The sequence below is a fragment of the Ptychodera flava genome, chromosome 9 (assembly GCF_041260155.1).
Source record: "Ptychodera flava strain L36383 chromosome 9, AS_Pfla_20210202, whole genome shotgun sequence".
NCBI classification, from domain to species: Eukaryota; Metazoa; Hemichordata; class Enteropneusta; family Ptychoderidae; genus Ptychodera; species Ptychodera flava.
Window position 1 is genome coordinate 35,113,241 of NC_091936.1, and position 25,372 is coordinate 35,138,612.

Here is a 25,372-nt window from a genome sequence, read left to right on the forward strand (position 1 = left end):
AAGAAACTGTAGCCAATGAAATGTGATGGCCTTTTCGTCCAAAATGATCACAAAATTTACAGAAAAATTCATAAAAATTGGTAAAATGTTGCACTAAAATTTTGGAGGGAAAAAATGACAGCACTCAAAGGGTTAAACAGACAATTAGTCAGCTTATCACTATGATTGTACAAATCCGTGACTGAATAACAATAATCTTTGTTGGTATTTCACAGGTACCACTTTTCCAGAACACGGAGATTGGTTTTCAGAAGATGCTGTCAATGTGTATAAAACCCACCATGTACCTGGCCAAGGAATACATCGTCAGGAAACACGACATTGGAAGTGAAGTAAGAGATGAAATACCAACCATTAGGAGTTAAACATGCAGAATACTTCCAAGATTGATTCGTACAGCATGCTTATTTTAATAAAAATCACATATATTTGTTTATGTACTGCATGAGCTATTGATAATGGTTATTGTCTGCCTAGCTTTCAAATTAATTTCTATGTATCAGATACAGGTTCTTGACCTTTCTTCAAAGCCAGTAAAGGTCAGAGGTCAGAGTGTTCAGATACTTCTAAGCCATTTGTGAGCCTTGTCTAACATCTGGCTGATCCTCAGTATCAAACTGTTAAGCGAGATCAAAGGGCAGCTCAGAAGATGAAAAGAATAAATATAATTAGAGTAAAACAAATGTTACCTGGCAATCGTGATTTGTTATCTGATTTCTGCTTGTGAAATTATAACATCTCTTTCTCAGATGTTCTTCATCCATCGTGGTGTCGTTGAAGTGGTTTCAGAAGATGGCGCCATTGTCTTTGATACGATGCAAGCTGGAAGATTCTTTGGTGAAATCAGTTTGGTTTTCAGCGTTCCCAGAACAGCATCTATCAGGTAAAGAGATCTAGTGTGCAAGTTACATAGGGTAGTCTCTTACTTGTAGTGATAACATAATTTAGCGGTGGTGATGTCCAATATTTAAGTGTGTGCCAGGTATTGACTGAGGGAATACCTGCTCATGCCGGAAAATGCCGAGAGAGTTTGACCGATTAAGAAGGGCTTGACTATGCAGTTTCTGCGTAGTGAAGCTTCATTACGTATTCATGGTGACCCCTGGCCAGCTGTCAATAACTTTGGGGGCTTTTGTCTTTTGGCCTGCTTTGCATATGCGTCGTTGGACACGACCTGCCAATAACCCAGGTAGTCAATTAAACTATTAGTTGACTGTTTACCGACCCAATTAACACTATCCAGCAGTATCAGTCATATTTTAATCGCGTGGCCCGGGTGGGCACAACGTAGGAACGCGTGTATTTCTATGTGTACGTTTCACTTGTGGTGTTGTTTGTACCATGGAGGTAGGAATGTTTGTACCATCGTGCGTTTGAAGTAAGCTTACTTGCTTCACCCACAGCATTACCTTCAAGGTGACAGGCTAACTATTAATGTTCAGTATCATTGCACCGAGTTCTGCCCACGGTGAAAACCACCGTTTTGCCACGGTCCCTCTGTGGAGGGACCGTGGTTTTGCCTACTAATTACTGCCCGTCGCTGCCCGTCCTGATGTAGCCTATCTATAGCTACAGTAATCAGTCAATATATAATACCCCGCGCCTTATAATTTTTATATAAACCACAGTCTCTCTATCCACGAGGGACTGTGTATAAACTTATAAAATCATAGTCCGTGCCGTAAAATTGTTGACTTTCGATGCGATATAGAGGTTGATCGTTGAATCGCACCGGCGCATCCATATTTACTTGCCCCATAAGCTTACTACTCTGTAAAGGGGGGTAGATGGAATTCTTGGGCCAAAAATGAACACCGGGGCTGAAATTTTTGTGAACCCATGTGAAAACATAAATCATTTATCAGTTTTGATATATACTCCTAGATTGTAAGTTTGATCATGGAGGTACCTCCATGGTTTGATCAAAATCGAGACCACATTCAAGGGCTATGCAGACTGTCCATGTACGCACACACAGTGACAAGAAGGCGGCAAACACCTACTTACCAAGCACATCGAATCGGCGAAAAGAAGCATAAAAAAGCTATAGGCTCATCGCCAAAACAAACGCGCCAAGCGCTAACAAAAACCCATACCAAGCGGCCCTTTTCAGGGCCACCAAACACTCCAAAAAGAGAACTACCCAAAAAAAACCCCATAAAATGACATAGAACACACAAACACTTAAAAGAAATAACAAAAATCGTACACATAAAAATAACGTGACAGAAAAATGGCCGTGGAAATAAATCAGCTATTTCCAAAGAAAAGCCGACAACAACATGAAATTCAACAACAACCTATCATCGCTCAAACTATGAAACTCCGAAAAATAGTGCTAGGCAAAGGCCTTAAAATTAATTCGGACGCCAACAAAACCAAACAGAATAAAACCACCTCAGGATTTCAACAAATAAAGTCGTAAAATGTGACTACGCTACATCGTGAGACACAAACAATCGCAACAACACAAATCAAAGAAAAGTCAAATTGGGCTCCACAAACAACAAACACCAAAAACTTGAAAGCTATCTGAAGCTGCTAAACTCGCACTTCTAGAGATACCCTTTCAAACAAGGAAACAAAACATGTCGCGTACTAAAAGAATCGCGATAAACCAGCTTGCAAACAATAGACAAATTTCGGGAAAAAAAAACCTCGACAAGGGCCGGGTTTCGTCATTGTCAACACAAACGATTACGTACTCGAATGCGAAAGGCAATTACGCAACACTCAGTATTATACACAACAAGCCAGAACAAACAGTAAACAAAGTAAACGAACTATGAATCAAAATGTACGAGAACAAGCACATCAACCAGGATACTTGTGAGTATCTTGATCCAATAAACATAAAATCCGTACCCCCAGTGGTACTTATTGCCTAAAAATTCACAAACCTCCGCAAAAATCTAAAAGACACACCAGTCAAAACAAAATTTAACGAAGTAAAGAAACATAGAACAAACAAACCGAACCACCAAACGGACTCACAACGTGACCAAAAATTAATATACTTGCCTCGCTAATCGAAAAGCAAGAACACTAAAATGCATTGAAATAAATTTTCACAAACACAAACTAAGGAAAGAATCTACACCGCGACTGATGAGAAACCACAACCGGGTTTCGAAACGCAAGCGTCAAAGGGCGACTCTATCAACTTTTGTAACAACATAGGTCCGGCTGCGTCTCGCCATAAGCTTTCCCCACACAAACAAAACATTACCGTACACACTAATCCAAACTTCTCTACAAATATCCAAAGCGAAACAAACATTTTTATTAACACACACAATCGGATAAGAATGTAGGAACACATTTTCGAAACGAATCAAACACAAACTCGACACAAAAACATTTAGGATAGTTAGATGGGGAGCCTCTTTCACATTTTTTACATCTCGCTATACTGTCTATGATTCTAAAAATAAAGTCATCTGCCACTTTTTCTGTATACGCGGTTTGGCAAAACTCATCTCTTCAATCGAAAGTCGGGCGATTTCATGGTTCTTTGGGGTACGTCGAGCTTAAGGAATGTGGTTATATTCGCGATGTTTTATTCGAAATTATTTATTTCTTCTAGGGCAAATGCACGTAATTCATGCTGTTGGAAATACTGGCGCTCATAAACAAGACAATAAACTCGATATCTGTGCATCTTTACTTTTATTGTCAAAGTACCATCGACACCCAAAAAAAACCAAATGGTTCAGTCCACGCGTGGGTTCAGTCCAGGTATTTGCAACGCCAGTCACGTAGGCGACGGTAATCCGCACCACTTATCACCATCGGGAAGGTACTCCTCCCCCTATACCACTGGCGATCCCACCCTCAAGGCACTGCGTCATTCGACCAAGCATTGTTATTGTAATTTCCTGCATAAAATTAACAGCGAGGTCAACCGGTCAAACTCTCTCGGCATTTTCTCTCATGTAATAGGGAAAAATCATTGAAAGATAAAAGATATACAGAGTTTATGCAAACCAAATTTACATATCTCAGGGTAAATTTCAGGGTAAAATTGTATCACAGTTTCTATGTTGTTAACGATGTACATGTACATATCATTCATACATGAATCACTTATACAGAATGTCTCACTAAAAATTTCATTGATAATTGGAAATTATTTTGTAAATAAATTTTTTGATCTCAACAAAGTAGGGAGTTAACAGCCTACATCAGTGAGGGAGTCACCCTTTCATTTTGTAAATTGCACGTGTACATGTATATCCAACTTTATTTCACAGAGCACAGAACAACTGTGATCTCTTCGTTCTGACCAAAGACGACTTGGACCGCGTATTGACCCACTATCCACTGATCAAGGAACAGATTCAGAAGACAGCGGAAGAAAGAATCAGCGCTGTAAGAAAACGCAGCAAACAAAAAGCCAACATTGCTCCCGTAAGTATAACTGGTGGCACCATTACAAAAGTGCTACTCGTAATACTGTGCAATTATAGACTATTGTGCTCTGTCTAGAACAAGTATCCAAATTTCAAATGCCTATTTCAATATTAAATTACCTAGCATGTTACATTCAGAACTTGTTTAGTCATACTTGGGATATAACTTGTCCTTTGACCTTTTACCTATAATTGTTGAAAGCCCATTCCCTAATCAATGAATCAGGCCGTAGTGTTTGAGATGAAAAGGACAGTCCCAGTGAAAGGGTAAAACAGCCAACTGTAGTATCATACATCATCTTATTTGTTTCTCAGTGACATATTAAATTTTGCCATCATTTCAGCTTAAAAATATTTCTATAGTGATTGATAGTGATAGTGATTTGATAGTAATGGTGATTTGATAGTGATTGAATATTTATTATCAAGGCAGAATCAGGGAAAAGTTTACCAAAAATCTGAATATGACAAAATTAAATTATTATTTACAATAGAAATAAATACACTTTAAAGGGTAGCAGATGGGACTTTGAAGTGTAACTGTCAAAGAACAAACATGTTATTGTCAGGGAAGTTGTTGAAAACTTGAATTTAAAATGTAGCGCCTCCTAATTGTTTTATCAGCACTCTCTGTGTGTGATATTGAAACTGAAAATTGCTCAGATCAGTACACACATCCCGTTCTCTGTGAAGTTTTTCACCAAGAACCAGTAATGCAGACAATTAATACTATAGTTCTAAATGTTGAGGTTAATGGACCAGTATGCAAGGAGATGAATTAAAACCTTCCTTTCCCACAAAATGAATGAGGTCGCACAGGTCTTTAAAATGATTGTAAAACATCCATTATGAGATTGTAGAATTTCACAAAAAGCTCAGTACCACATACATGTACACACTGCAAACTCCCTACTTATGCAATAAGTGACAGTGTGATTAATGTTCTTTTTTTTCCCTCAAAATCCTCACACTGCAGGCTAAGCCGTCTTCATCAGCCACCAAACAAGACAAAATTGATGAAAAGGATGAGACAAAGACAGACGACGCTAAGAAAGATGAACCCAAGAAAGATGAGAAGAAAGAAGGGGAGAAGAAAGATCAGAACGGTCAGCCATCCCTTCCAGGTGCTCCAGGTGTGAAATTGTGGATTTGTCTTTTTAATGGTTCTGTAAGACTTTCAAATAGTCAGTGCATGTACATGAGTGTGCTGCTCATATACGCTTTTTCATTCAAGAAGAGCTGAACAGGGTTTCTTCAAATTGAATTGAAATGGAGAGAATTTTTCAATACTCATTTCCTGTTCTTTAGATTTGTAGTGATGTCCCGAAATAAGTCATAGAAATAGAATTGCAGTGAAATGCGTTATTTCTCTTTCTAGCAAGTTGTCCATGATATCATACAGAGTTCTGAGGGGTTTATTTGCACGTAGGTTTCATAAATAGAAATATTGCCTTACAGCTATACATTATTTTGAAATTTTAATATGATATGGGAAATACCATGTTACAGGCTTTATATTCCATGTCTTAATTCTCACCTTTCTAATGCTTTATTATTTGATATGTGCCAGTTTTGTTTCATTGATCAAAGCACCGTTGTAAACAGAGCATCACAGAATTCACCGGCACTCTAAAGTTGTATTGATTGACAGACTGGTTTTAAAATTGACACCTTCACATGCAATACCTTTTACAGGTCCTTCCAATGATGACAACCAGATTGAACAGCTAGCTATAGACATCGGCTCAGATGAAACCCCCAGACAACGTGGCTGCTGTACCAAATTCTGCTCCAAGGAAAGATTCAGAAGCTGTCTCGCTGCCATCAAGAAATCCAACCGGTTTGTCCTGGACCCAAGCAGCAGATTTGTACGCTACTTGAAATATTTGACCTGTCTTCTTGGCCTTGTCACTTCCTGGACCATTATCTATGAGGTGAGTAGTGTAGTCTAGAAGATAGGCCATTGCATGTTGTTTTAAATACTCCAAAGTTGGAGACAAATCAAAACTTAGGGTTTTGAAGAAGAATAAATCATAGACTATCTTGATTTCTCCACGTAAACAAACATTGCTGAAAAGTTACATTTCCAATGAAAAAAGAAGTGCATCATGGCATTTGAATCTTGTTTCAAAAATAAATCTCAAGTACATGTCTAAAGGACTGCTTGAAACTTTCCATAACTTTCTCCCCTCAAAGATGATTTCAGCCAATATTTTCTGATAATTTTACAGGAATTTGGGTGTGTGAAAGTGATGTAAATGTTTCACTGCATTCACACTGAAAAGAAAGGAATGAATCAAAGCAAGACGTCAGAAGTACATGACCTACCTATTCATAAACATATTTTTATATATTTTTTATGTATATTTTTATATATGCTCTAGATGTAGAGAGTTTAATTTATGGACTGATACTAGTCAAGAACAGAAACTGTAATGACTTAATACAAAGCAACATGCCTTAAAAAATGTAACTTTCTTCGGTAATGTTCTTTTATTTTGGAATCAAGATAGTGTACAAAATCACAAGTATTCATTTTGATTATTTTTCCGTACCTTTAGGCGGCTTTCCAACACCACCACATTGGAATTCTTGTCTTCAGCTATATCTGTGAGGGAATCTTCTGGTTTGAGGTGAGTCTAGCCTATCAAAAATCTTCAGTTGCTGGTTTATTAGTGACTAACCAATTCTACAAAATTAATCTGTAAAAGGAACACGATGACATGAAATACAAAGACGTCTTTAATGATGTGGGAGACTTACAAAAGATCTCTCATAAATTTCTGATGAAAGGTAAACATGAAAGTTTTCAAAATCAATACTGAACATAAATTTTTAGGTGTCATTTTGCTTTTCAATGGAAACAGCTGACAGATGGACAGATTCCGGGTCGATGCGGTGACCTCATGATTATATGCTTTCATCAGAAATTACAAGCTGTCACCCAAAGTACCGATGCATGTTATTCCTTGTGTAACAGGGACTTAGATTTTTGAAATTTAGCTGTGCATGTTATAACCTGGAAATACTGTGTGCAGATTATGTCTAGCACAGTTAGATAGGGTTAATGTACACCTGTCTATTCATCTGAAAGTTTTGCTAAACAGTATCACATTGTTCAGGCACCCGATGTTTACTGTTTAGTATCACATTGTTCAGGCACCCGATGTTTACTGTATGTATCGGTTAAAAAATATCATAACCAGATAATTGTAAATCATTGGCAAAAGCTAATATCATGATGAAATCATACAAAGAAAAAGTCTATCCAGTTTTTTGTAGCTATCATCTGTCTCATGAAGATTTTTTAAAAGGGAGATTCCAAGCAGTTTGCTATCCCTACTCGTCATCCACTGCTGGTGCACACATATTGTTACATGTGCATGCATGTATATCAGATTTGACTATACACATCTGTTCAGCCGAATCACAGTTACTCTACCCAAGGTGAAAACGTGAACAGAATATGCCTTCGGTATCAGCCAAATGAAAAGAGCGTTCAATTACCTGACCCACCCTGTTTAAAACCCTTTGACCATACACTTTTTCCTATTTAAAAATTATGCGTGATTTGTCCAAATTTTTCTGCGATTTTTTTATGGTTCAAACTCTAAATCAAAGAATCAAAAAAAATTGTGACTTACCTACCTTTAATTATTTCCTGAAGGCATATTAATGAGACACTCATACATTAGTATATTGTTTTTGCATTGTTTTTATAGATGCATCTTGAAATTTGGGTATGCTATAGTTTTAAAAAATATGCAAAATGAAAATGGATAAATTTGTCAAATTCTGAAAGTGAGGATATTCTAGCCAGATTACTTTGACATATTTTTAAGATTATACAACTCACCACATTCTATTTTTTTGTCCCACCTACGATTTTATTTTGAATTGACAAAAAATGCCCACTGCATTCTTAATCATAGGATACGTTATACTTGACAGCTTTACCTGTTTTGTGTAATCTCCTGGTTCATACCCGGAGTCTATTTATATTGTTCAACCTTTCACCTCTGCAGATATACATCAAATTTCACGTCAGCTACAGCGACAAGTACGCTGAACTTGAGAAGGACTTTGTCAAAGTCTACAACCACTACTTCAGACAAACCAACGGTTTCCTAGTGGACATCATAGCCGCTTTGCCAATTGACGTATTTGCCCTATGCGCCAACTCTCAGGAAACTCGACTGATGGCTTTGTCTCTTCTCAGACTAATACATCTACTCAGACTCATCAGGGTTTCTAACTTTTTCACAGCTTGGGAGAAAGAACTCAATATTAAGTGAGTTTGAATTTACTTTCCTTCGTATTTTGTATTTTACGTACAGTTTTACCTGCTATTTTTGCATATTGATACAGAAATAAATTTGAAACAGATATTAACAAATCACTGTCTGTGTTAACACACCCTAGCCTCTTTAGTGTTAATTTACAAGCTTTTAGGAGATGTAAACGACACTTTTAACATCAGATTTCAATGGCATTGACATTTCCGCTCAGATTTGTGCAAAAACAATTAAAACAAAACAATTAAACAAACTGACTGTACTCATTTCAACGAAGATATCATAAACATTGTTAATGTATTCATCAGAGGAAAATCCTACTTGCTTCACCATGATGTTCAAGTTTTCACTCCTGTTTTGATTTCAGCGTACTGTTTGTCAGATTGTGTAAGTTCTTTGTAGAGCTGTTTATGCTGATCCACCTCTTCGCCAGCATCTGGTACGTGATTGCCTGCCCCCTTGGAAACTGTATGGCTGACACATGGGCTGACCACGCAAGTAAGTGCAGGGATGTAAATAATTTTCGTTACAGGTGGCAAAAATTAAAGTACATGCGGTTACAAGTGTTATATCTGCACATAAACTTTGTGCAAAATGTCCTGATTTTTACTAACACTAAATTTTCACAGCCGGCAAATTTTCACTGACAGCCGGTTGTTTTTGCCAGCTGCTGGCTATTTTCTCCATCCCTGAAGAGTAGAATCACGCTCAAATTGAACTGTACGTAGTTTCATTCAAAAATGGCAAATAACAAGATGCATCATATATCAGCCAACTTCTACATATCTAATTTGACTCCAAAGACACAAGATGTTCCCTTGTTACCGCATATTTTCAAATTTTCATTTCTCGTCAACCAACAGTGACAATTAAGAAATTATGAAAATTTTGTGACGTAAGTCAGTATGACAACCAATCTACAATTTGTCCAGATTATTTCTGAGAACTGATTGGTGCATTTAGATAATTAGGATTGTTTGCTTTCACCTTGTCATTAATCTACTCACAACAATTTACATATTACAATATCCTATTGTAGACACTGCCAATATGGGCACATTGAAACAGTACTGTGATTGTATCTACTGGTGTGTAGCTACCATGACATCCACTGGCTACGGTGACATCCATGCTTACACTATCGGAGAAATGGGTAAGTTTTTTCTGTACATCACACCAAGATAGTCAAAATCTCCTGAGGGATGTATGCACAACTATAGTAGTTTTCTCAAACATTTTGCAAAACTTGAAAAATGTATGACCACTGAGATATACATGTGTACCATTTAGGTACAACTATCACTATTGGTTTGCTTAGGACAACGTACACAGAGAGTGTATGTTGACAGAGAGTTGCATTGGGACAAATAATGATAGTGTCCTTGTAGCGTTTCTTATGACATATACATTATGTTTGAAACAACAACAACACAACAGTTATCTTCGTTGAATTTTATTGGTCAACAACAACATGACTAATAAGCATTAACAATGATACAAACAACTACAACAACCAGATTTCTTGGTTCCCTATGGTAAAAGGGGACTAGCCACAAAATTTGTTTTGACTTAAGCTGTTGCTTTAGTAATTATTGAATTTATTAAATACCTAATCTTTGTCAAATCAGTGGCATTGCATTACAAAACTGTAGGTTCACATAAATGAGTTGACATTAGGGCAGTCATCTTAAATCTATAAGCAATTCATCCATGGACCATATCCATTATTTGTCTTTCAATTTCTAATTTTCAGTATTTGCTAGCTTTGTAATGATTGTTGGTCAGCTGATATTTGGTTTCATCCTGGGTAACATCGCCTCCACATTGGCCAACGCAGAATCCAACAGAGTGGCTTATGAAGAACACCTCACAGCCATCAAGGTAATTAATAGAGTGATCACTTGTGAGAAGTTCGACGAATGATTCCAAGTTAGCTTTTGTTTGTTTGTTATATTTGTTTGTTTGTGTGTTTAAGTCATGAAAGCAGGATAATTTACAAAAATTGATAATTCAGAGTGCATGAAATTACAGGCAGGTACAGCAGAGAGCACATTAGCTTGGTGGTACCACTTCTTTAGATGCCATGTTTTAAGTCAGAGAGGGAAATCGCCAGAATTTGTTCACCAAGATAACGTGTACAAAAGCAAGTCCATATTGTGTGATAAAGGCCTTTAAGTCATGAGACAGAAAAATAATCAGTGAAAAAAGTCACATTAAAAAGGAAAATCCTGCTAATTCTCAGTGTACATACCTAGTGTACAGGATCTCCTTTTGATGTAATTGTCATGTACTGATTGATATTTACTGTTTTGTTCACAGGACCACATGAAGGACCAAAGCCTGCCTAGCAAACTTCAGAAAAAAGTTGTCAGTTATTACGACTACATCTGGATGAGAAGCAAGTAAGTTGTGTGAACACAGCCCAAGGTTTATCTTTGCCATCTTCACAGTATTTACAGTTTGTAAAGTATCATCGATTTTCTCCAGATCAACTTGCATGTCTCATTGTCTAGACTCTGATATCAATAGTTTTGCTTTGTGTAATTTTGAACTTAACATTCTTTTTTTACTAGTTTTTGTTCAGTCAATACCTATGTGCTACCACATCTTGCTAACACTCATTGTTGCTTTTCCATTGCTTTCTGTCTTTTCAACAGAGGTGTTGATGTGAAGGAACTGTTTAAGGACGCGCCGTCGTGTTTGCATGCTGAAATATGGCAGAGTACTTGTGAACATCTACTCAAAAAGGTTAGGCTTTAGAAACGAATTTCCTCTGGTCAAATCTTTTGGCCTAAAAACAAGCTTTGTCTGTCAAACACTGCTGTGCAATGGTGTGTTTGTGTCAGAGTTCATACATGTATGCTCCTGCAAAGACCTCGTGGAAATTTCAAAGCCTCCTGGAAAGTCCTGAAAAAGTCCTAGAAAATGAAACTGGGTCTTGGGAAGTCGTGGAAAATTGATATACCACCTACAACGTTCAAACACAACGAGATGATCAGTCACGATATTGTAAAAATTATGTCATTATATATAATTACGTATATGATATATACAAATTAAATATCAGTAACATGATGTCTGGAAAATGGTATTTTGGACTGTAAAAGGTCCTTGAAAATCACTGAAAAGGTCCTTGAATTTAAAATGACTGTGAATGTATGGACCTTGTAACATAATCAATACCTATACTTTAAGTAGAATAAAACATAGTTACTTTGAGATTTGTTACATATGCTTTCCTTCAATACCACTCAGACATATGAATTGTGTTTTTAACACTTTTTCCCTATATTTTGTTCAGTTACCTTTGTTCAGAGGAGCTGAAGACAGTTTCTTCCGCACGCTATCGCCCATTGTGAGACGCCTTCTCTTCATGCCAAATGACTACATTGTCAGACAGGGAGATGTCGGCGATGAAATGTATTTCATCCACAGAGGAACAGTAAGTCCACTTTTGCTAACCATTAGACTTTTGTAAGAAAGGCAATGGAATGTCAGGACCATATGTGACACTTAACACTTGTCAAGGGCCAACCCTGTCTTGGTTTCAAATATGAAGCAACTTGCTTGGTGCAGAAACAGCTGTTGTGAAGAAATAATCTGGTACAAAATGTTGATGCAGTCCTAGATTTTATCAGGAGACATGCAAATGTACAAACCTTGTCCAGAATTGACTGCATGATGTTGACGTGATCATTTTCATGTTATATCCAAATTAATAGGACCCTCATGAGCAGCTAGCATGTTAGGGTTGAAACTTGCAAGATCTCTTGGGAACTGGATTTCATATCAGCACAATGCAAAAATGATAGAAAAATAAGAATAACTCCTGAATTCTTTACTTTTGATCAACAGAGCTATTTTTAGTGCGCTAGTTTCTCCGTTCCTTCCCTTGATACCTCACCCTCTTTCACCACCAAGGAATAGTATAACCCTATTGTTTTCATCTGCAAAGTTGGATCTATGAAGTGGGGAACATGGAGGTTACAGGCCTGTACTTTTTAACTCCCATATCCTGGTTTATGGTTTCACCGACTCTATTAAAAGCAATGGGCACATACCACAGTAAGATAGTGAAAGGGTTAGACAAGATTTGTCTTTTACTTTTAGGTTGCAAGAATGTCCGACAAGGACGAGACCAAGGCTTGTAAAATTCTTGACGTTGGTGACTACTTCGACGATATCAGCCTGGTCTATGACGTCCCGCGGAGCTGTTCTCACCAAGCCGTGACTCATGTCGACGTCTATGCATTGTCAAGAGACGACCTGCAAAGTGTTCTCAAGCATTACCCTATTGTTGAAGCCCAAATCAAAGACATTGCCGCCGAGATGTATGGCGAGGCATCATCATCATTCGCCGAAAACAACGGAGTGTACCTCGGATAACATTCAAATTTTTTGTCTTTAACAGCCGGGATTTTTTCGCTATGCATTTGTATGATCACTGCTGACACAGTAACTCGTCAGTTCCTGTCTCTTGTCAAGAAAAGCGTAATTTCCTCAAGGGCCACAATGAATGGCAAATAAAAAGACTTCTCACATACATACGACTTTTTGATGTCTCAGGTCACCAGTAGAAACACTATTCCACTCATCCCTCACACATACAAAGCATTTCACTGTCCTCAGATGTAAACTGTGTGTACTACATGTAGTTGAAATAATTATCACTGAGCGGTCACACACCCAGTGTAAATCTATTAGAGAGACACACTATTCTTTATCCACAAAATTAGTAAGTGTAGAATTATGAAAATAGAGAAAGCATGCCAGTTAAAGTAATGTAATACTGTACCTAGCAAATAGATTATGAAAACTTTAGCTTTCACTTCTAGGTAAGAAATCAAATTTGCATAACAAAGAACTACTATCAGGCTTGAATTAAAACAAAACGTCTAGGATTGGTCACCTTGAAGTGCCAGGCTATGGTGATATGCCAAAGATATCAGTGAACAATTTTCGTTGTTGTTATTTTCATTTGAAATTTACATGAAGTGGGTTTTATAAACTTACATGTCCAGGCAGGTGGAATAATGTCATTTTCATATCCTGTATGTACCGTACGTTGTGTCTTTTGAAACTGTAAGCGGTGTGTTTTCAGGAAGGATCAGTGTCCGTAGTGTTCTGTTCAAGCATACTAGACAGTTAGACTTGTGAATTTGAAACAGAAAGTAACGCTTTTTGTTTGTAGATCAGACAAGCAGTAGAGAATTCAAGGCCATTGAATATTATACAAGTGTAAAGAAGGATGTGAGAATTTGACAAGATTTTCAACTGGCCGACTAAAATCAGGCAATAATTTCAGTATACACAGACACACTGCCAAATAATCTTGTCAAATGTGTTTCATGTTTTTTACAAAAGCTGAAATTAGAAGCAAATCTGTAAATATAGAGCTTGCATTTGATCTACTCCAGGGTATCAAGAATATTTGTAATGTGCGATAGATGCAGAATTTCTGCCATAGATAAACAGTGCAATGACCAGATGATGTCATATCTTTTCAGGTTTTGTCATAAACATTGCCAGAAGTATACCTACTGAAATTTTAGGATTGCCAGTGGGTACTTGAATACCCGCTGACCTTTCAAGCTTGCTGCATATGTCAGCAGGGAATATCTACTGACCTTTCAACTTTGCTTTGTACGCCAAAACAGGATGTGTGCTGACCTTTCAACTTTGCAATGTATGTCAGCAGGGAATATTTACTGACCTTTCAACTTTAGATTTGTATGCCAGCAGGGAACATCTATTGACCTTTCAACTTTGCTTTGTATGCCAGCAACCGATATCTGAAGACTTTTAAACTTTACTGTGTACCAGTTTGTGTCCACAGGTGAAGCCTGATGATCTTTCAATGCTGCTTTGTATGCCAGCAGATTTTTTTTCATTCATGCATATGCCAAGTGTAAGAGAATGTCTAGATAGCTGCAAATTTAGACTCATCATTTATGCTACATTAGACCACGGATACATGGGTGAATTGTCCCCCTCTGCTTCATGTAGCTCAAAATTAATGTGTTTTTACGTGTACAGCAGTTTTGTGCAGTATCAGGGCCTAGGCCAAGAGTGGACAGTGCAATTTAGTTCTTCAGCTTGCAGGCTTGCCAAAAATGACTCAAAATGATTAAAGTCTGGAGGTAGCTTTGTTTGATTACTTTACAAAGACTAACATTTCTCTCGTGAAGAAAAAGTCAGAAAATTGTGAGGTAATGACTCAGATTATCTGACTGAACTCATAAAAAGTAGCGCCATGTTGTAAAGTGGATACTTTTTCAACTGTTGTATACATTTTATTTGGTCTTTTATTTATTGACTTCAAGTAAATTATGCAAGCCTCACTGCCAGAGGTTGACTTGTGTATGTACATGGCTCTTTACAGCCCTTGATCAAGGGATGTGTAATTACTGTAAATATTTTACAACTTTTTTGAAATAAATTTGATGTGAAATGAGCACATGGGTGCCAGCTTGTGATTTGTGTGAATGCATTTAGTGAAAAAAAGCCAAGCCCAAATACCCCTTTCCCCATTCTGTGTGCCAGGGTAGCACAACTTTTCCCTGGAAAATCCAGGACAAGCTTCATCATTGTTCATGGTTGTGCCTTGTACAAGATCTAGAAGCCTAATACCTTAAAGCAAGAGCTTCCTTTGGAGCATGTTGACAGAGATGATTTTGAGTAAGACATTGACAAGGCATTGTCACTCTTACAAATTGATAAACACAGAAAAAACTGATCTATGATGGCATTGTTTACATAGCATAACTGTGACTGATACCTGACCAAGAGAATCAGATGCATATACCGGTACATATGAATTTGGACTCAACTAGCTGGCAAAGTTTAGTATTTCATTTGGCAGTTTGCTGAAGATACTAGTTCTACCGGGCAATTTTGTACAGAGGTTCTGATTATTTTTTTAAAGTTGACCACCTGTACAATCATTTGGCTGAGACAACATTGCAACAATGAAAACTGAAGAACAGAAACAGCGCACAGAAGAAGTTACCAGGTGATAAAATTTATTTGATCTGTCATATATAAATAATCACTAAGCACGGCAAATTAAGTACAGTAGATTTACAGTAGACTTTGCATCGCAAAATTCTTGAATTTTTTTCTAAGAATCAAGCAGCACCCATGTACACACATGTACTTCTTGAAGTATCTGTCCCCGCATTTTCATAAAATGGTAGCTCGATACCATAGGTACAGTATTACAATTCTGAACACAGTGAAGGCAGACTAGACTACCTGAAACAACTAGAAACGTACAAAATTTTCAAAATATTTACAGGGTTGAAGATCTTTTAACTTACAAATAAAAATAATTACATCATTTGGGAATGGGTGGAAATGCTGAAAGCTTTAAAAAAACATGAATGGGTGTTTCACACGATAGTGGAATGCACGACTTTGGACTTAAGTATGTAAAGATTTAAAAATGGGTGCATAAAATACTCCTCACAGCATACAAATACCAGTCAAAAATGCACTTTTTAACATATCATGGCTCTTTAAAAAATCATATTTCTACAACTTTGCTGTTGTGCCATGTCCTCTGCAAAACCCTGTTGAATTCTGTGACTTCAGCCCTACCCTGGGTACTGGGATGCTTTAACAATCACCTAACAGCTGATATCTGAGTGACAAAAATCACCATTCTCTGTTCTTTGATAATTTTACAAACAAGTGACGGAAAGTTTCTGTTTAATGATGACACGTACTAAATTGTCAGTCATCAGAACACTTCCCCTCCACTTTTACAAAGAACACATGAATAATTTGTGATTTTCTTCTCCTTTGCAAAATTATCAACGTACTCATTAAACATGATAATTTATGCAAGGAGATGGTGCTTTCATAACAAGACAGCAGCACTGAGAATAGCGCAGGAGAACTAACTTTTGTCAACTATGACATCATGCATATTCAGACCTGACTAGAAGAACTGGGGCTTCAGACGACTGCGACACGACATCTGCATTATTGAATGATTGAAGAAATGTTCTCTGATGTTCTAGGTCCAGGGATTCTTACTGCCGCTGGTTTCTATGGAATCTACAATAGTGGAGAAACAAGAGGGAAAACAGGATCATTAGTGGATGACTGTTTTTTGAGTACAATGACTACAAAAATGATGTTTCAATGACTGAACAATTCTTGTATGGTACTGGACTGTCTAAGAATGTGCTTTATCAGACTAAATAACTCATTTTCTTAGTGAACTAGTAGTCCACAATAGGGTGTCATCTTTTTAGTTTTTAGTTTTTTTTTTAAATACAAAAATGTGAGACACATGTTGGAAAGGGTGAATTGAAGTACTAGACATGAGGGCTGATCCTGTTGAAAAGAGGGTTGTATTACCTGAGAGCGATGCTGACTGGCTGGCATTGGACCGACGTGTTTCTATTTCAGCAGTACTGTCACAATGACGGGGAAAGGAGAAAGGTAAAATTAGTACTACAAATAGACGCCTGATCAATGGATACAGGATTAACTTTATCAAATTCCATGAATACTGAGAGCATAGCAAGCAACTCGTGAAGTGAAGAGATGGCTGGTTCAAGACACTGAATGAACTTATCAGGGCATATGCCAGATCAAATAACCTGGAGGTGAAATTCACTTCTCACTGATATCAGCAAAATCTCAGATTCTGGTTGTCCTCAGCCAGGTATTCCATAAATCTGGTCGTCTTGAAACCAGTCGAGGTCAGAGTTCATGCACAACACAGAGGGAGTGCACATTTTCAGTATCAACTAGTATGTCAGTCTAATAGAACAGAAAGTCAGGTGATTATGTCATACCTGAGTTGTCTCAAATCTTTCTTTGACCTTCTGACCGGTGTAAGGTCACCCTGTCCTTGGTCCTCTCTGACACTGCGTGGGGTTCTGTTGTCACTTCTGGCACTTGGGAAACCACTACTGAGCTCATCGCCATCTCCTGTCACAATTTAAATAAAGATGAAAATTCTTTGGGTGTATAATCACTGCTTATGTGTGTGCAGGGTGATGCAAAGCACTGTAAATGCTCCTATTTCATCTCTATTTTTTTGTTGTTCACGTACATGACTTCATGGCAGTACTTGATGAAAAACAATCAAACTTTAGACTGGTGCAATTATTACATACATAGGTCATTCTCTCTTCAGTCTGGACCTAAAATAGCTTTGCTGCAGTAACAGCTTGGTCTGCAATATGTTACCGGCAGTCAGAGCAACAATAAGAAATGAAACAAATTTTACAAGCTATTCAGTACAGAAACAGCTATTGATGTTTTACAAGAACACAAGAGTTATCTATGTTTAGGATTCTTGAAACTGATGTCAGAAGCACTTCTATAAAGTCTCTGCCAAAATAATGATTTTAAATGACCATTTTATCCACACAGTAGTTCAAGTTTGAGGCACTCTGTCACACATACTTGATACATACCTTGACTGAGATGGGATATAAGCCCACTGGCCATCAGCTCCTTCAGTTTCTTTTTCAATTCTCGGCTGGTTTTCTTGTAGTAATACAGATCTTTCTCAAGCTGCTGTATCTTGACTTCATTCCTTAAAAAGTAAAGGCACGACGTATTTTGTACAAAACCACCGATATTGGATAGTCAAAAAAATATTCCAAGATGAAAGTCCGTAGCAGATATTGTAAAGTACATGTATGATAATGGAACAGTAACTGATATAAATAATGTAGTCATATGAGGATATCTCATCGATCCTGTTCCTGACGATCTCATTTCAATCCCTCAACTGGGCACAGTGAAAACATGAACTGGCTCACGCTACGTGCATACACCAAATATAGTGTACAGGACTTTCTACCAATTGTGATCACAATTCACACAGCCTTGGGCAATGTGATTTAATTTCCTTCACAGAAAACTTCCCTGATTGCAAGGACAGCGACAAGGGAAGGCTTGACTAGCTAACTGAGCAGACATTACTATTGGGAAGACAAAAGTAGCCTATGTTGGATTTAGATCTAAATTCCCTTTGTACATTTTGGATACACTACGAACCAGGCTGAAGCAGAAGTCAGATGTGGACATTTCTACTCAGATGGAGTTTTCCATTCCCGTATGTGTGTGGTGAGAAGGGCAGCTGAACTCAAAACGTAACTTTTCAACCAAAATATCTCAAAATGATTCACTTGATACTCAGGTCAACTACATTCAAAATTTTGCAGGAATCAATGCAGAACGCAAAGAGAATACTCTTAAAGGACTGGTTTCAGCTGCAGCACAACACATCTGTAAGTGTTTTGTATCTCTGAGGATAGACACATACTTGAGATCTGAGGGCATCTCTACTCCAGGTTCCGTGGCGATCTGTTTCATCAACAGCTGTACTTTCTGTTCATGTTCTTTCTGCTGCAATGTCAGCTTTCGATCCTTTTCCATGGCAGTTTTCTGTAAGGCGTTCTCCAAATCATGGATTACCCTTTCCTGCTCATCAATTTTCATCTGCAATCAGAACAAAAAGACATGAATATTAAATTCTGCTATTGAAGTGTTAAAATTTGGATTGTGAAGGTAATGATTGTGTTTATGATATAAAACTGAAAACTATCTTAAAGTTTTATTTTTATCTACTCTACGGTCCAGCTATTGCAAATACAAGTGGGTATTTCAATTTAATTTTTAACTCACCTCAAGTTCACTCACTGCGAGTTCCTTCCTCCTCTCTGACTCACGCAGTCCAACAACTTTATCAAAATACCTGGTGAGCAGCGTCTTCGTTTCAGCAGTTGTGAGAGTGTTCAGTTTGTTGAGTAGACTATCTTCACTCTGCAACAGAAAAACAACGATGGGTTCACTGCCAGTGGTGAAGGCGCTGTCACTATCCTTCAAAACGCAATTAGGATGTTTCTTTTGTTGATAAGTAATGTGACTGAGTATATGTACAGGGATCAAGCCCTACACACCAGTGAGTAGTTTCTGATGAGACAAAATTCTGGATATATTGAGGAATTAGCCTCATAAATACAAATATTCAAATTTCATCATAACTTGAACAAATCTGAATGAGTTCACCCCTCTGAACCAATGAAGAACAGCTGATATTGTTGGGACTCACACTTTCAGAGATGATTTGCAACAAATGGCAAGATTTTCAATGAACTAAAAAATTGGTACTTTTACTTTTGTAAATCATAATAGTTGAACACATATACATAAGCATTACACAGGTATAATGGGATGTACAAACCCAATACGAAGACATTAGGACCCAGGACGACATAAGTTTTCAATGGATGACATATTAAAAAGATGTAAACATATGTTTTGGCTAAAGGTTTAGAAACATCCGTAACTGGTTGGAAACCCCGGCAACATGCCTCTGTTGTCCCCTTATATAATTATGACATAGGATGGGGAAACTTGTTAACATGGCTGGATAACCAATGGTAATCTTTATCCTTAATACCATTAAAAACACTCATCAATGAAAAGATGGTTATCCCTTTCACCTGAACAATTTTGTTCTACCTCTTCTATGATACACTTGGCCTTATCAATATACCAGTAGAAACGGAGACCAGAAGTGGCGGGAGGAGTTTTGATGATTTGTAAAATAGGCCATGGAATGAAAATTTTGTCGATGTAGGTTAGCAACATTTCTGTAACGTTAAGTATTTTTCCACTGAAGAAAGCAAATACTGCATACGATATTAATTTGTCTATCATTGTGTACAGTGAGAAGTATGACCTTACCTGTGACAGATAGTCACTTCTTCTAAGTTCAGCTTGTTGGCTTTGTATTGTTTCAGTCTTGAATTCGATAGCAGCATCTACAGCTTCTATGGCTTCATCTAACTCAATCAGTCTTGGGAGGGATACAAAGAGAATTCATTTAAAGAAAGCTTGTTTCGTGAGTACAGTGAAGAGAGCAATGTCACTTTGTTGTGTATGTTGTGGAAAGCTATCTAATAACATAGCGAGGAAAAAATCAAATCCTCATGTTTGAATGATTTTTGTCGATTGCAGGATTTTTCAGGCTCATGTCTACAATTATTGTTTTATGCACCACCAGTATGTAGTGACATGTCTACTTATGGTGACGGGGTTATCCCTTCACCATCATGGTTTGGCCCAAAATATTGTGATTAGTGGTGACTGTGGACCTGTTTACAGGGATTCGGGGGTAAGCAGGTTACCTTAAAAGGTACAGAGAGCAGAATACAGCAAGCAGCCAACCTTGTGAAGGGGACAGACTGGTAGATGACACTCTAAGCATTGAAAAGTTCATTGACATCATGACTTATAACTTACTTTCTTTCTTCAGACGGTGACAGGAGACTCCCAAGATGCAACTTTTCATCAAGGATTGATCTCTGTTTCAGCAGCCTATCCCTGCATCAAGACAAAAAAAATCAGCCAATTTATTGTCGAGAAATATGACAAATGTAAGTGATCGATTTCAAAAAAATTGCACATGTCCTATTGGCAGATATTTTTTCAAATTTACATTTAAAAGTAGTAGAGCATCAGACTCCTCAATTTGCAAAACACTCACACATTTGGAAACAAAGATCAAATAATTGTAAGAAAGGAGATTGCAAATGATACACTCACCTGTTTTAGATGAAGAGTTAGTTTCTGTCAAGAAGAAAAGTCTTAGTACAGAATATATACACATACCTGTCTTTTCTCAGTGATTTTATATTCTCTTTTACGTTCTCTTTGTCTCCATCGACACTCTGTCTCAGTTCCATACTCTTCCTTTCAATTTCCTGTTCCACTGTGTTTATCTTGTTTGCAAGTCCTATGATGTCCTGTTGTAAAAGTATATGAAACATTTACAAGGCATTCTGGGAGAGAAACATTGTGATCTGGGATAGCAATGCTGTTCTAGTTTAATCATGGGACCCACAGTTACATGTATTAAAGAAAGAATCGGGGAAAAAATTGGACCTTATTGACTACGAACAGCCTTTGAACATGATAAAAAGTTGTTACTTTGTATTTTGACCACATGATCACAGTTTTCCATCTTTCACAACACCCCTCTTATAATCCACATCATCAGAAATGATGGAGTCAAAGTGAGAGTGAACAAAGCAATAGAAATGATGAACCAAGACAGGATAGAAATGTTTGGACAGAAAATGAACAAAAACAGGGAATCAAACTTGTCTAGTCTTTGAATAAATGAACTTCATACCAGTCAAGAAATAGTTTTTTCAAATCTTTCTCCACAAAATGAAGAGTAGAAAAAGTGGTTGGACAGTGAAGTTGTAAAGTCTCGCCTAGACCCTGTACAATTTGACGCTGTGTGCTATTGATACAACAAACGTCACATATTATTTGGTCTGAGACAATTTCATGGTATGTAGTCAATAATATACTCTCCCAATTTGAATAGATAAAGATAGACTTTATGAGACTTAAAGACTATGGAAATTCTGTACATAAACCACCAATGAGACAACTACAGTACACTGAGATTCAAAACTCCAGTAAACTGAAATTTCTATTTCACAAAAAAATACTAAATTCTCACTTTTGATAAAACTTGACTTGACCTAAGTTTCTTCATTTCTAGCCCACTCTTCTGAGTAAGCATGGCTTCTTTCCTTTCAAGGATTGCTTCTCGTTTCATGAGTTCCTGAAAGAGATCCACAAATTGTCACAAAAATGTGTCATATCATCTTGAAAGGGCCAGTAGCTGTGACTTGTGATGATCTTCCCATTTGTTTCGTTTTGTTTATCAATCACAAGCCCTTGCTCTACTCCCCAAAGCATGTTAATACACCCACTATTCAGCTTGTCAACACAGCGCGTATATGAGCAAAATGCATTGTTATTGATTACATTTCAATTCTAGTCCGGACCATAAATTCACTTGTCGACAATAACAACACTGGATTACCATGCTGAATACTGAGAACCTCAATGTGCTTTTAAGGCAAGAACAGGAAACTGTGTTGACATTAAAATGAAAACATTGAAGAATTTCATCAAAAACTACAGCTGCTGGCCCTTTACATTTCCAGATACTTTGACAGTGATATTACATATAGTGTAATTTTCAAAAGAGGTCATGAACGATTCTATATGACATGTATGCTTGGGTGCAGAGTTTTGTTTGTAGCTTTTAAAGAAATTTATTCATATAAGTCCTCCCAAATTCTGCAAGGCGGATGGTTATAGTTCAAAGTATAGGTAGGTTCTGATGTCATAAATTATAACCATGTCTTTAAAAACAGCACCACTATAAACTTGTATCAATAAGGGTATTCTGAAGAACTGTATGAGTGAATCAGACACGTCAGCAATATCCACCTCTCATAGAAATGACTCTCACCTCTTCAATTTTCTGAATTTTCTGCTTCCGTTCGATGACTTTCTCAACTTCACTGTCCAACCACTTTTTCTGCTCTTCAATTTTGTGGTGGTCTTCCCCCACCACTCCGGCACTACCCTGTCTAAGTCTCCGCTGAGCAGCAGCAACCTACAGGACAGTGACAATTTGGTAACTATGCATATTACATAGAATGTGGTACAACTTGGTTACCAATTTATTAAACACTCTGTTCCAATAGGTTTATCAATGCTCACGAAAAGACTCTATTGTTCAGTATCATATCATAGCTTTGTAAATTCCAGTGAATTTGTGACATCATCCCATCCAGATTATTACTGATAATGTATCTGATTATCCAGTAGTGTGGTCCCAGATGTTTTCTACATCTACAAATTCCCATCTATTGCCAAAATTGTAAAATAATAACAATAATAAACCCCCTACCTAACAATAATGGACTCAAGCAAACTTTACACTTCATAATGTACTCAACTTATGTTGTGCAAAGTTTCCTTTCGTCCATTATGGTTCAGAAGGGGGTACATTATTACGTAAATGTTGTCCATTTGATAATCAACACAAAACCAAACCCTGGCTTAATTTATTGAAAAACAAGTGATGGAGAATACATACCTCTTCTGTTTTGCGTTTCAATATTTTCTGTTGTTGTTCATTTCGTATTTCTAACTCCTTTATCCTCTGTTGATCTCGCTGCATCTCACGCTGAAACGAGAAACCACATTTGTGTCATTTGATTGGCTGAGCATACAAATATTGGACACCATGTGATTGGCTGATCAGACATGTGAAGGACAATATATGAACTTCTGACAGACAGAACAAGTCATCGTTGATGACACAGTCACTGCTTGTCTGCTTGGTTATAATCTTTGGTGTCTTGGTTGCTGTGGAATGACCTTGATGCAAATTGCATGAGGCCTATGATTTGTAAACTAATGTTATTTGTGGAATGTTCAATGAATGACCTATTTCTGTGGGTATTGACTGCTGATGTTAGTTTTTTAAAGTTTTTTCCAAATTTGAACAAAATCAGTACACAGATGTTTTATTTATGGTTCAAAGACATAACAAAATTGCACAAAGAATGACCGCCTTGCGGCCATATTCAAACTTTTCGCAAAATAACTTTACATGCATATGTAGGTCATAGTGCTTTGCCTTTGTGCCCAGTTTGAACATAATCAGTTCATGGATGTTTGAGTTATGATTCAATGACATGAAAAAATCGCAAAAAATGTGGCTGCCTCGCGGCCATATTCGATCGTTTTGCGAAATAACTTGACGTGCATATCAAGGTCATAGTGCTTAGCGTTTGTGCCAAGTTTGAACAAAATCAGTACATGGATGTTTGAGTTATGGTTCAAAGACATGAAAAATCACAAAAAAAATGGTTGCCTCACGGCCATATTCGATCATATCACTAAATAAATTAACATGCACATGTAGATCATAGTGCTTTCCTTTTGTCTCAAGTTTGAACAAAATCAATTCACAGATGTTTGAGTTAATATTCAAAGACATGAAAAATCGCAAAAATATGGCCACCTTGCGGCCATATTGAATCGTACCGCAAAATAAAGCGATGTGCATCTGTAGGTCATAGTGCTATGCCTTTGTGCCACGTTTGAACAAAATTGGTTCAGCAGTGTCTGAGAAACTGTTGATGATGGACGGACGGACAGACCGACGGATGGGACCCAATCTATAAGTCCCCGCCGGACTTCGTCCGTGGGGACTCAATAGCAAACATGTATAGTTTCACTTCAATTTCTTCTAAAAAGTAGAACTTTTTGGTCCCAATTTTATTCTCCCTGGATGATATGAGCATAAATGTATCAGGGAAGATAACAAGACTCAGTCAAATTCCTGGTGTCCTTCTTGAATTCAATAATTGTGAAATTTAGGCAAACTAAACAAAAGACGACCAATACTGATAGGTACTTATCAAAAATGTTCATACCCACTTTTAAAGTGACATTGACGACATACAGTAGCTAAAACATTATTACTACAGACACTTGTCAAGAATGTTCATATTCACATTTCAAGGTGACCTTGACCAGATAATTACAAGTAAAACCTTGGTGCAGTGCACTGCACACTGATACACAACCCTATGCAATTCGCTTTAAGTTGCTCCATGTTAATGTTTCGTCTCACCTCCAATTTGATTTTCCTGTCTGCCTCGTCTTTCAATCTCCTCTGTAACAGCTCCTGCTGCTGTCTCATCTTATCAATGGCATGTTCCAAATCTGACACTTTCTTCTCGTTTTGTGTCTGCATCTTTACCATCTTTTGTGATTCCTGCAGCAATATCAAAACATTACTGC

At 37.4% G+C, this 25,372-nt stretch overlaps 2 protein-coding genes across 11 annotated transcripts in view; one reads left to right on the forward strand and one right to left on the reverse strand.

Moving 5' to 3' along the window:
* Nucleotides 1–15,162, forward strand: part of LOC139140825 (uncharacterized) — a 92,214-nt gene extending 77,052 nt beyond the window's left edge. For all 9 annotated transcript variants that reach the window (XM_070710266.1, XM_070710262.1, XM_070710263.1 and 6 more), the window contains 14 exons: nt 216–332; nt 750–883; nt 4,254–4,410; nt 5,389–5,545; nt 6,108–6,346; nt 6,974–7,045; nt 8,438–8,703; nt 9,075–9,205; nt 9,747–9,860; nt 10,461–10,588; nt 11,027–11,109; nt 11,365–11,455; nt 12,009–12,149; nt 12,818–15,162. In XM_070710266.1, the coding sequence (XP_070566367.1) occupies nt 216–332; nt 750–883; nt 4,254–4,410; nt 5,389–5,545; nt 6,108–6,346; nt 6,974–7,045; nt 8,438–8,703; nt 9,075–9,205; nt 9,747–9,860; nt 10,461–10,588; nt 11,027–11,109; nt 11,365–11,455; nt 12,009–12,149; nt 12,818–13,093 (2,106 nt within the window). In that variant the 3' untranslated portion in view covers nt 13,094–15,162. The remainder of the gene's footprint in view (nt 1–215; nt 333–749; nt 884–4,253; nt 4,411–5,388; nt 5,546–6,107; nt 6,347–6,973; nt 7,046–8,437; nt 8,704–9,074; nt 9,206–9,746; nt 9,861–10,460; nt 10,589–11,026; nt 11,110–11,364; nt 11,456–12,008; nt 12,150–12,817) is intronic.
* Nucleotides 15,163–15,712: 550 nt separating this feature from the next.
* LOC139140827 (kinesin-like protein KIF27) overlaps nt 15,713–25,372 on the reverse strand; it is a 31,757-nt gene continuing 22,097 nt past the window's right edge. For both annotated transcript variants that reach the window (XM_070710272.1, XM_070710271.1), the window contains 13 exons: nt 25,203–25,346; nt 23,655–23,744; nt 23,022–23,168; nt 22,218–22,322; nt 21,356–21,489; nt 20,987–21,067; nt 20,429–20,540; nt 19,364–19,501; nt 19,002–19,177; nt 18,145–18,266; nt 17,518–17,653; nt 17,075–17,130; nt 15,713–16,768 (listed from right to left, as the gene is read on the reverse strand). In XM_070710272.1, coding sequence (XP_070566373.1) covers nt 16,728–16,768; nt 17,075–17,130; nt 17,518–17,653; nt 18,145–18,266; nt 19,002–19,177; nt 19,364–19,501; nt 20,429–20,540; nt 20,987–21,067; nt 21,356–21,489; nt 22,218–22,322; nt 23,022–23,168; nt 23,655–23,744; nt 25,203–25,346 — 1,482 coding nt within the window. In that variant the 3' untranslated portion in view covers nt 15,713–16,727. The remainder of the gene's footprint in view (nt 16,769–17,074; nt 17,131–17,517; nt 17,654–18,144; nt 18,267–19,001; nt 19,178–19,363; nt 19,502–20,428; nt 20,541–20,986; nt 21,068–21,355; nt 21,490–22,217; nt 22,323–23,021; nt 23,169–23,654; nt 23,745–25,202; nt 25,347–25,372) is intronic.